The sequence below is a fragment of the Gymnoscopelus braueri genome, assembly GCF_963280865.1.
Source record: "Gymnoscopelus braueri genome assembly, chromosome: 23".
Classification (NCBI taxonomy): domain Eukaryota; kingdom Metazoa; phylum Chordata; class Actinopteri; order Myctophiformes; family Myctophidae; genus Gymnoscopelus; species Gymnoscopelus braueri.
The window spans coordinates 27298566-27310974 of record NC_137625.1 but is presented as its reverse complement, the minus strand read 5'-3'; the positions used below and the strand labels follow the sequence as shown (position 1 = coordinate 27310974).

General features: G+C 41.2%; 1 protein-coding gene across 1 annotated transcript in view; it reads right to left on the bottom strand.

Moving 5' to 3' along the window:
- Positions 1 to 5410: 5410 nt before the first annotated feature.
- Positions 5411 to 12409, bottom strand: part of cacna2d4a (calcium channel, voltage-dependent, alpha 2/delta subunit 4a) — a gene marked incomplete at both ends in the record, with an annotated part of 127144 nt that continues 120145 nt past the window's right edge. The window contains 4 exons of the mRNA XM_080421161.1: positions 5411 to 5506; positions 6537 to 6614; positions 7507 to 7627; positions 8010 to 8127. Of these exons, the coding sequence (XP_080277287.1) occupies positions 5411 to 5506; positions 6537 to 6614; positions 7507 to 7627; positions 8010 to 8127 (413 nt within the window). The remainder of the gene's footprint in view (positions 5507 to 6536; positions 6615 to 7506; positions 7628 to 8009; positions 8128 to 12409) is intronic.

Sequence of the window (12409 nt, the reverse complement as noted above, 5' to 3'; positions counted from 1 at the left end):
GTGTACTGCACTCTGATACACTATAACTATGAGAAAATGGCTGCCAATCAGATTTAAATGCTTTTTATTAAATAATACGGAAGATACAGGTACTTAGACCAAAGCGTTTCAACTTGTAACATCCGTGGCCGTAGTGTAAGCACTTTATAGTTTATATTGAACGTTTATGTAGATGTGCGGGTTGTAAATAAAGAAAGTGCTAAAGCCAGGAACAAGTTGCGCCATGACGCTTGTGACAGACGAGCGTCATGGAAGGCCACATGAGCGTTGGAAATGTGAAAATAGCTGATCTACAAGCTCGCAACGCGTCGCAATGCGACACGTTGTGAGCTTGTAGATTAGCTATTTATATATTTTTTTATCTTGAAAAAAATGTGAAATATTTTGAAAACCGCATAGAAGCCTACCAATATTTACAAGCAACTTTACTGAAAAATAAGCCCAACGTCGCTTATAATAAGCGGGCATGGCAACGCTGGTAGATAGGGCTACACAGCATAGTATGCATCCACCCCATAGCCCTGCGGGACGCCCGCTGCTGCAATTGGTTAGGTGGTCGTAATCACTCACTCACTCACTCTCTCACACACACACACACACACACACACACACACACACACACACACACACACACACACTCTCACACAATCACACACACACACACACACACACACACACACACACACACACACACACACACACACACACACACACTCACTTTCTTATATTATTTGACAATTTTGCCAATGTTTGACCAGTTTTTGCGAACGTGGAAGGAGGCCCTCCGACCAAGTGGAGCTTACTATGGGTGCGTTCGAAAATACAACACTGAGCGCACTGGCCAATACAAACTAATAGGCGAGTGTGCTCCGGTGCGTAATTTTCGAACGCACCCTATGTAACCGTGCTCGGGTTGTGTGTGTGTGTGTGTCTGTGTGTCTGTGAGTCTGTGTTCATGCTCTCATTGGCTCGCGACCCCATGTGACTCACATGCGTGCACTGCCTGTAAGCAGCCACCCGAGTGCGCCAGAGTGCAGGAATTTAGACAATGCTCTGATTACAATGCACAACAGCCTGCAAAACACACACACACACACACACACACACACACACACACACACACACACACACACACACACACACACACACACACACACACACACACACAATTCAATTCAATTCAATTCAAAGGGCTTTATTGGCATGAGAAAACATACGTTTACATTGCCAAAGCAGAAAGCACAATACAACAATACAGAAATACAATCAAAACAAAAAATATGTACATTTGAAAGTCAGAATCTTCAATAGATCAATTTCTATGTACCAAGATCACTGGGTGCAGGTATAGTGCAGGAATATACACAATGATTAGTCTTTAGGGTGGTTGTGTTCCGTTTGATATCCTTCTCCTATCGCAACAACTCACGAATCTTGCTGCTGTGTTTGCACATTGTTGTACTTCGCCTAGCAGATATGGGAGTTTTTTGTCATTGGTCATGTTTTCAAAATCTCCGTGTGTGGTTGTAATCTGTGGGAAGTATGTGTCTCTGATGTCTTGGTACAATGGACAGACGGTTAGGAAGTGTAGCTCGGTTTCCACTTCATTTTGTGTGCAGTGGGTGCATAGTCTGTCTTCTCTCGGGATACAGGTCTGCCTGTGACGACCTTTCTCGATCGCAAGACTGTGCTCACTGAGTCTGTACCTGGTTAAGATTTTTCTTTGTTTTGGGTCGGTCACGGTGCTCAGGTATTCTGCCACTGCGTATTCTCTGTTTAGGGCCAGATAGCATTCTAGTTTACTCTGCTTTTGTGTTGCTTCTTTCCAGTGTGTCAGGTAGTTTTCCTTTTGCTGTTTTATAATTTGGTTTAGTCCAATGGGTTTTCTATCACGTGGCTCTGTTTGTGTTTGTGCCCGGAGTTCCAGGGCCAGCTGGCTGAGGGGGCATCTCTCTAGAGTTTCGCTGTGTGTGAGTGCCTTGTTATGGAGTGCATCTAGGTCGCTTTCTTTTAGGTGGTTGCAGAACTTAAGTGCTCTCTTTTTTATTTTGATTATGAGTGGGTATCGTCCTAATTCTGCCCTGCATGCATTATTTGGTGTTTTACGCTGGGTACGGAGAATGGATTTGCAGAATTCTGTGTGTAGGGTCTCGGTTTGGTGTTTATCCCATTTTTCAAGGTCATGGTTTGCTAATGGTCCCCAGATCTCACAACCATAGAGGGAAATTGGTTCTATCACAGAGTCCAGTATTTTAAGCCAGGTTTTAATTGGGATGTCTATTTTGATGTTTCTTTTGATAGCATAGAATGCCCTTCTTGCCTTGTCTCTCAGGTCCTTTACAGCTTGGTTGTAGTTCCCTGTGCTGCTGATGTTTAGGCCAAACACACAATGTCAATGTTCTCTCCCCATCACGGTGAAATAACACGGATTACAAGTCCGTAAATACACAATATTTTCGAGCTGCGTTCGCTTCCAGCGTTCGCGCGTCTTACTTGTTATAGTATAGTTTGTTTATTACTTTTGATGCAGTAATGGTCTTTTTCTTTTCTTTCATTAAATTGTTACTTCCCTGTCATTCTAGGGACACCTCCAAAATCATGTGGGGACCCCCCTGGAGGTACCGACCCACAGGTTGAGAACCACTGCTTTAATGGATGGTGTCAGGTCATTCCACATTTTGGTGGCAGAGCAGTAATGATAATTTAACCATTTTTGTTCTACATTTGGTTGCTACCAGATCAAATGTCATTTCTCGTCAGAATAAATGGAGATTGTCTCCAAAGAGAGTCCTGGGGTCATCTAATCTAATCCATTCAACACAACACAGAGATAAAGCACCGGTTACACAAAGGCTGAGTGGTGCACCACTGCGCAGTGGGCTTCAACTTATTTGTGATTGCCTCACCACTGAACTCAAATGTGCATTTGTCTGTAATGATTGTGTTTATGCACCGCAACCCAGTGGTTTTTTTAAGACCTTTTTAATACCTAAAAAGAAAGAAAGAAAATAAAAAAGTGATGAAAGATTGGCCAAATTGTCAAATAATATAAGATGCAAAAATGGTGAAAATAGCTGATCTACAAGCTCACAACGCCTTGCAACGCGAGGTTGAGAACCACTGCTCTACGTAGATGCGTATGGGCTGCTCTTGCTGATCACGTCCTGCATTGACATTCTCAGTCACTTGAGGAAGAGTTGCTCTTCTGTTTTGTCTTCCATATCCCACTAAATGAGCAAGCATCGTAGTCATAGAATGTGAGCATTTAACCACAATTTCTATTTAGTGTGTGTGTGTGTGTGTGTGTGTGTGTGTGTGTGTGTGTGTGTGTGTGTGTGTGTGTGTGTGTGTGTGTGTGTGTGTGTGTGTGTGTGTGTGTCAAACATTAGCAGTCAGAATGAATGAGCTGTGACATTTATTTTCACAGATGATTCATAACTTCAATGAAACCACATTTTGAATAAGACAAGAATATTAATTTATCTCAGCATGGTACATAACGCAGTAACATGACCTCCAGTCCACACACACACACACACACACACACACACACACACACACACACACACACACACACACACACACACACACACACACACACACACACACACACACACACACACACACACACACACACAATCAAGGTACGTCATGTGAACAGGCAAAATGTACAGGTAATGTGAGCTTGAACACATTTTGTTAAAGGTTATTACGAATAACTATTAGGACCCAGTCAGTGAGTGCACGCTAGAACACATGAAACAAAAGTTAAATATGCAAACATTAAGATACATACTCCAAAAATTCCCTGACATTTCTACATGACACAAAACTGCAAATAAACAGACGACATTTCAGAAAGCATCACACCATCAAATGAATATTGTTCTCATCGTGTCAAAAGCCGTTTGCTCTGTTTGTATGTTTTATTGAAATTTTCTCGCATGGATATCTCATGGATTATAAGATAACATGGCTGTCAATATGCTGAGCAATTCATGTAACTTTGCTAACCCTTCGTACTATCAACTACTATGAAGTCAGACTGGCGGCTATGCTAGCCAGTTAGCAGTGATCATTTGCAATCCTAGTACACAAAAACAGATATTTAGTATTGTCAGTTAGCAATAAACTGCTAATAAATGGAAGGCCATCGTGGATCTGTGGTTAATACTCGGCAAGCAATGTGATGCTAAGAAAAATTGTCCCATTCTCATATACTGTATATACAGACACACACACACAGACAGACAGAGAGCAGGTTTAAAGCCTACCCTACACAGAATTAAAGAGTTGTAATAAATCAAATCGTTTTTTCTCTTTGTTGAAACAATCACAGAAAACACTTTAAAACACAAATTAAAATAAAACATTGAAATATTAATGCTGAATTTGTATTATTGCCATTCATGCTTTATTTTTTATAACTTAATTACTGTTGCAGGTAGCATTCCAGTTGACATCCATATCTAAGCCTCTTTTAATTCGGCCGCCAACGCCGTTTTGGGATCCCGCTGTCTCTCTTTAATTGGCTGATAACTAATTATACATTATTTATGTTTTCCTTTAAAAAAAAGGTTTGCTTTGATGATTTTACAGCGTGGCCAAAAGCCAGCCCATCTATAACAGGGTTTGTCTGTACCCTGACTACCCTCAAAAGTAACCAATCACAGCTCACACTGTCTGCACAACATTGTGCATAACCAGGAAAAAACTGGTGAAGTGAAAACACATGAAGAGTGTGCAAGTTTAATGATAATCTCCCCCCCCAAGTTAATCAAATAGTTACACCAATATTGTTCTTGTTAAGCACTTTTGTACTGTCAGCTGAAATATCTATGATTGCTATTTCCTTTTGTCAAAGGAGACATATAGACATTTTTCCCATAGTGCAGCATTGCCACTGAACACCACATTGTGATTTGTGCGGCTTCATTCACAAACGTCTCACATATAGCTTACTATTGATAGTTCATGATTGGACAGCAAGGCCACACCTTTATTAGACATTATGTTATGTTTATGTCTAGGCTTACGTAAAAGTATTTTTTTTGTTGTTGAATGTGATCATTTCGGTTCCAGAGTCAGCTTCTCAGCTTTGTGTCTGTTGTTGTGTGAGCATTTGATATCCCATTCACTTGAGATGTTACCCTCGTGTCGTCTTGCGGCGTGTGCTTGTGTATTCATCGTCATCTTTAGTGTTTCACACGAAGCAAAGCCAAAAGTGACATATTTTGGGTGAATCATAGTTCCCATTCTGTCATCCAGTGTAGTTCACTTTGGAAAATGGTGCATAGAAGCAAACCCAAACCAGGAAGTGTATCCATGGCGACGGTCCAATCAGATCCATTGAATCTTTTTTGCATGTTTAATCCGATCAGAGGTGAAGGTGGGCGGAGCTACAGAGCTGTCATCGGTAGGCGAGTGTGGAGAACGAGAGACAGACGAGAAACAGAGCGACAGACAGCGAGATGACACACGCCCCGCCGCAGTCCTTGGCATTCTCCTACACAGAGACAAAAACATGTGAGATGTTTCATAGACATAATTCAAGGAAAACCAGCAGTGGAAGCAGGGGTCATCAATATGTCGGTAGCACATTTTTTATTTAGTTTTTACACACCATTATAATGTTCTTATTTTGATCGCATTGTGAGCAGTGTTGGAAAAGTTACTAAAACATAGTAATGTATTACTTATTACATATTACTTGTTTAAAAAGTAATATAGGTACTTTACTTATTACTCCCAGCCAAAAGTAATTAGTTACTTTAATAGTTACTGGAAAAAAGTAATATATTACTTTAAGTTACATAGTACTTTAGTTACTTTCCAACACTGTGTTGGAAAAGTTACTAAAACATTACTTTCCAACACTGTGTTGGAAAAGTTACTAAAACATAGTAATATATTACTTATTATATATTACTTGATTAAAAAGTAATATAGTTACTTTACTTATTACTCCCTGCCAAAAGTAATTAGTTACTTTACCAGTTACTGGAAAAAAGTAATAATATTACTTTAAGTTACATATTACTTTAGTTACTTTCCAACACTGATTGTGAGCTTGTAGATCGGCTATTTTCAAAAGGCCGAAACATATATAGGTGGTTAGTGTGTTTTGTAATAATAATCAAAATCTACAAAGTAACTAGTAACAAAAATGTTCAAATAATTGTAGTGGAGTAGAAGTACAATATTTGCCTCTGAGATGTAGTGGAGTAGAAGTAAAAGTACTGAAAATACTCCAATAAAGTAAAAATGCCTCAAAAGTGTACTTAAGTACAGTACTTGAGTAAATGTACTTAGTTACTTTACACCACTGTGGCACATTAGTAGTCCACTGGTACAGTGGTTCTCAAACGTTTTATTTTCAAGGACCCCCATAACCCTGAGAGGTATGGAGTTACTCGCCGATCTCTGTGTGTGCATTCATTTATTTAGATACTTTGACTTGGCTTTTGTTCAGGGGTGGGTGCTTGTAATTGGTAAGGGGCAGCGTCAATCACGGAGCGGACCAATAGGAGGCTGACCTTGGGGTGGTAGGCGTGGCAGGACTCTGGGCGTCTGCGGATCTTCTGTGACCTCATCCTGTCACACTTCACAGAGGCGTTATGTGCCATGTGGTCAAGGACAAACACTCGAAACCAAAATAAGACTAGAGACTCAAAGGTTGCTGGTTCAGAGCAACTGTTCCAAGAGCAACCCTCTCAACATATCCCCTGTGTTTCCCTTGAGCAAGGCATTTAACCACTTTAACCCTGGTATCCCTATACTGGACATGACACTAATAGCCAAAAGTTTCCTTTTATTTACATTTTTCGAAAACAGTCAAATCCAGATTTTTTTTGCAAATCTTTGAATGTATATTTTTTTAAAGCGAACACTTGTAACTCAAATCTTTGCTTCTGGGGATTCTACAAATATCTTCCAAATCCTAACAGTTTTTTTGAAAAAACTTACGTTGCAATAATATCAGTGGTTCTCAAAGGACCCCCAAAATCATATGTATTTTGCCGCGGACCCCCATCTCAAAATCTTTTGTTCCAGGGACCCCCAGAAGCAAAGATTTGAGTTACAAATGTTCGCTTTAAAAAAATATATATATTAAAATATTTGCACAAAGTTTCACGATTACAAAAAATTTGCAGATCTACAAGCTCATGAGCTTGTAGATCTGCTATTTTTGAATTTAGCCAAAGAAATCTAAAATTACACAGATGCTTTGAATGGGTTAAGGAGCATACCACATATCCCTGTTTCCTGTATCTCTGCACTGTAAGAATCAATAAAGGCAAGAAAAGCATGGACAAATAATAACTTCATAAAAAGAATGTAAAGATCAGTTATTTTCACCAATCGTAGTACGACAAAGTATAGATCGGGGCTTACACACACACACACACACACACACACACACACACACACACACACACACACACACACACACACACACACACACACACACACACACACACACACACACACACACACACAGTGAAGGATATATTTGACCTCCGTGGGATTGAGGTTGGTACTGGGGTGATGTCTGCTGCAGTCACAGTCTGCCTGAGCTACGACCATCAACAGATTACTGTCTGGTACCTGCTGTACCACAAACATCCTGGCACACGCACACACATGCACGCACGCACACACACACACACACACACACACACACACACACACACACACACACACACACACACACACACACACACACACAGGAAAAGGGGGAAAAGCGAAAAACAAACATTATTTTAAGATACAGTATAAATACAATCTAACTCAATGTAAACGTAAGCTGCTACTACGTTGTACCACATTTGGCCTCATGGGGGCACTGCCACACCATGTAGTAGACCAGAAGTCTACCAAGTGTGTGTGTGGTCCTGTGTATTCAATTCATTAAGAATGTGTGCGTGCGTGCGTGCGTGCGTGCGTGCGTGCGTGCGTGCGTGCGCGCGTGCGTGCGTGCGTGCGTGCGTGTGAGTGCGTGTTCTTACTTCTGACAGCGTCCACATTTAATGATGCTGTTGGTTTCTTTGACTGACGGCTCGTAGACGAAGCTGGGATACTCAGTGTCGCACGGCTGTAAGATCTCTCCCTTCTTCTTATGAGCAGCTGTGTACAGTAGAGCACAGTGGAGGAGATTATAAGATAGTAGAGTAGATCACAAGAGAAGTAGAAAACATCATGCTCTAAATAGAGTCTTTCTCACTCTCTTGTACTGTATGTCCAAAACTGTTACTTTTCAGGCAACGGGAAAAAAATACGTGTGTTATTATTTAATCACAAGCTCTTGGTAATATTTAACATTGGTTAAACGTTTCAAATGTAGCTAAAATAGGCAATCTACAAGCTGCGTGACGTGTTTTGAGCTTGTAGATCGGGTATTTTTGCAGGGCAGTCTTGTACAACGAAACAGGACAAAGAAACAAAAAAGTAAAAGAAATTAGAGATAAACAGCAACGATATGAAGAAGAAGATGATGATGATGATGGTGAAAGTTGGTACTCACACACTGAGAAGGAAGCCTTGGCTGAATGTAGGGATGGAAGGAGGATGACACAGAGGCGCGGAGGAGAGGATGTTTGGTGACGAAGATGATGGTGGTGGTGATGAGGATGATGATGATGAGGATGATCATGTTGGTGATGATGAGGATGAAGTAGAGCGAAGAGAGAGGTGACATGACAGAAAAAAAATAATTTAAAAACACCTTAAAGTAATACTAGGTAACGTTTTCAACAAAACTAAAGTTAAATTGTATATCTTTTGCGAGTGGCAAAAGTTTCACAACACCCACTCCGTGAATTTCACCCCCGGAAGCCTTTTATTTATATATTTTCTATTGAACGTGTACGGGGGGGACTTTCCCGGGAAAATGACGTTCCTGGCCAACGTCATGACGTCGTGGCCGACGTCCTCAGGAACTACCGCAACGGTTTCCTGTTTGGCCAGGAACTACCGCGCTATTAACAAAAAGGAACCTCACGCTGATTTTAAGATAATGTAGGATTGGAAGATCGAAAAAGAACAGAAAAAGAAAGCACAGCTCATGGTAACTAATGCTCCACTGGCTAAGAGAAACGATCCATAGATAGTATAAAACAATTAAAAGATCGCTTTTTGAAACGCTTCCGGCTTCCGGTGAAAACGAATGGAATTCTGGGTAATCGAGGACTAGGGAAATTGTATGCAGTGACGGTAGTGACCAGCAGAGGTTGCTAAAAATCGTTATTTGTGATTCTGCATTGTACAACTTTAAATATTGTATTTATTATAGAAGTAGTTTATCTTTCACTCAATAGGGACTGCTCCTATCGTTGATGATGTCATTTGTCCATGTGTGGTCCAGCCCTAAGGAATGTATGGAATTAATGTGCTAATAAAAAACAACTTAATACTTCCTAAGGTTATTATGAACATCAAAACAACATTTTAAATATGTTTTATTACACATGCGTTCCATACACTCCATAGGGCTGGACCACACATGGACAAATTACATTATCAACTTGCGACCAGAGTTTTCCCTATTGAGTGAAAGATGAACTATTTCTAAAATAATTAATTAATTTTACATTTTAGTTATGGAGGGAAATGATAATGTATTAAGGCATATAAGGCTTATTAGCCAGGGATCCTTTTAAAACCCTAAAAGGTTGACCGGGACGCAGCTATATTCAGCTTAAGTTTTCCCCTGGTTATATACACCAGCGAGCGGTTATTTGATGACCGGCAGCGGTTCCGGTAGGTCTCCTACCGGTCCGCTGGTCATCAAATTATTGGCTTAGGAATTAAACAAAAACGCAAAAAATATCGATGCATTCAAGTCTCCATGGGGTGACTAATCGATATCATTTTTTTTTTTTGGGGGTGAACTATCCCTTTAATGTGAGTGAATACATTTTGAATGCAAGACTCTTACTTGTACCATTTATTTGTATTCGACCTTTATTTAACCAGGCAGGCAATATTAAGAACAAAGTCTTATTTACAACTGCAGACTGGCCAGAGTATTTCTCCATTGTGCTATTGCCACTTCTACTTAAGTAAAAAGTCGGCATGCTGTCTTCTTCCACCAGCGGTTATGCGTCAGACGGTACTCATTTGTTGCCTAAACTGTGCTTGGCATCCCGTTTCCCTGCACCTCAGGTTTACTTTTACTTGTTGTCTGTGCATGTCTGCCTCGCTCCGTCTTCTGCCACTCTGCCCGGCCTGCCCGCCTCGCCCAGCGTCTTACCAGCAGCGTTGCCAGATTGTGCGAGAGAAATAACCAACTAGGCCTATGAAAACAAGACCAAAAGAGGTGACTAGGCCACATGAGCACTTTAAACCTATATGCGTGGGATATTTGAAAATATACAGATCTGCAAGCTCACAACGCGTTGCATTGTGACGCGTTGTATGTACATATTAATTTGGGGGTCCTTGACATGAAAATGTTTGAGAACCACTGGTTTAAACAACATTTGGAAGCAAGCCCCAAAAACAGCAACCCGCAACTACCAATATTTAAATACAACTTAACAGAAAAACAAGCCCAAAGTCGCTTACAATAAGCGGACATGGCAACTCTGCTTGCCAGCCCGCTTTACAAACGACAGCTCAGCTCACTCTCTGCTCCGCGCCGCGGTTCTTCTGGCTCTGCTCGTAATCAAAGTATACTTCTCTATAAATCTGTGTTTGAACCGCTGCCAGCAGTGTGCCTGAGCTCTGCTTGCTGGGCCCTAATAACTAAAGCTAACAACAGCCATCATTCATCGGCTTTATGAACTGCCTCAGCACTTTCTGCTCAATATTTGTTTGTTTTTAAACATGATTTATGAATAAAACTGACTTGACTTAGAGGCAGTAGCTTGTGATGGTAGTAGTAGTAGTGTTAGTGATGGAAGTAGAAGCAGACAGTAGTACTAATGGTACTGTAGTATTAGTAGTAATGGCTGTAGTAGTAGCAGTAGTAGTAGTAATGGTAGTAGTACAAGTAGTAGTAATGTGGTAATGGCAGTAGTAGCAGTTTTCACAGAAATATGGCTAACCCCCTCGGTTCCTGACTGCGCTATCATATAGACCAGTGGTTCTCAACCTGAGGGTCGGGACCGCCAGGGGGGGGGGTCACATTATTTTGGGGGGGTCCCCAGATGACAGTGAAGTGACAATTTTAACTTTTTAACTGGTCAGTACATTGCCCAAATTGTCAAATAATATAAGAAAGAGCCAAACATTGTGAAAATAGCAGATCTATAAGCTTACAACGCCTCGCGTTGCTTGTAAATCTGCTATTTTCACAATATTTATCTGAGTCAAACTAAATGTAATGACTCACCTCCTACAATTCCAAGTGCTTGTCAGGGTAGGGGGTCACTAGTTCAAATATGATTATTTTTGGGGGTCACGGCCTGAAAACCACTGATGTAGACATTCAATTCAGGAAGGGAGGTAACATTTGCTTCATGATCAACAACATGGTGCTTGAATATGGAGACTATATATATTCTTATGCTGGGCTCACACTACAAGATAATCATGGTGATTTTGGATTGGAAACGCCTCTGTGATTTTGGCTTATTGGGAGCGATTATCTGGCAAGACTACCCTATAGTGTGAGCGGTTCAAAGATCCAGTCTCTGTTTTGCTCGCAGACGATCGGGCCGCCCCGGTAATTAATTAAAAGGCATCTGGATGGGACAACAGGAGTGGCGCACGGCTGAGAGAAACAACTACAAGGAGACAGACATGAAGTGAATGAAAGGACGTTTGACCTTTGAGCAGAACTAAAGAGCGGCGGAGCCGGTTAAACTTGCAGTGGTAATGGACGAATGGTTGTGATATGTCTGGGAAGACACGTTATATAGACAGTTATATCGACAAGCCTCAGCTGTCCAACGCACCACAGGTTGTTCTGACCAGTCGCCGTGTCAAACGTCCTCTCATTCATGCCTGTCTCCTTGTTTGTCTCTCACTCAGTCGCAAGCCACTCCCGCTGTCCCACTCGCACAGCAGTGATGTAATCATTAATATAAATATGAAACATATTTGAGAATTATACATTTATTTTGGGGCGGCGAGATTGTCTGTGAGCAAATCGGGAGGTTTGAGCCGCTCACACTACAGCATCTTATCTTGCCAGATAATCGCTCCCGATCAAGCATGAACGATACTAGGGAACGATAGTCGGGAGGGACGTTTCCGACCCAAAATCACTACGATTATCCTGTAGTGTGAGCCCAGCTTAAAGGATGTTCCCCTAATCTAGAGCATCTAATGATCAGATGCTATCCATTTGATCTCCCCATAGAGGTCATACTGGTTGTGATTACAGTGGTCTACATCCAGCAGGCCCGGCGCCAGGATGAAATGACTGAGGGGGGCAATAGCATCTGAAAGGCTAAATAACAAC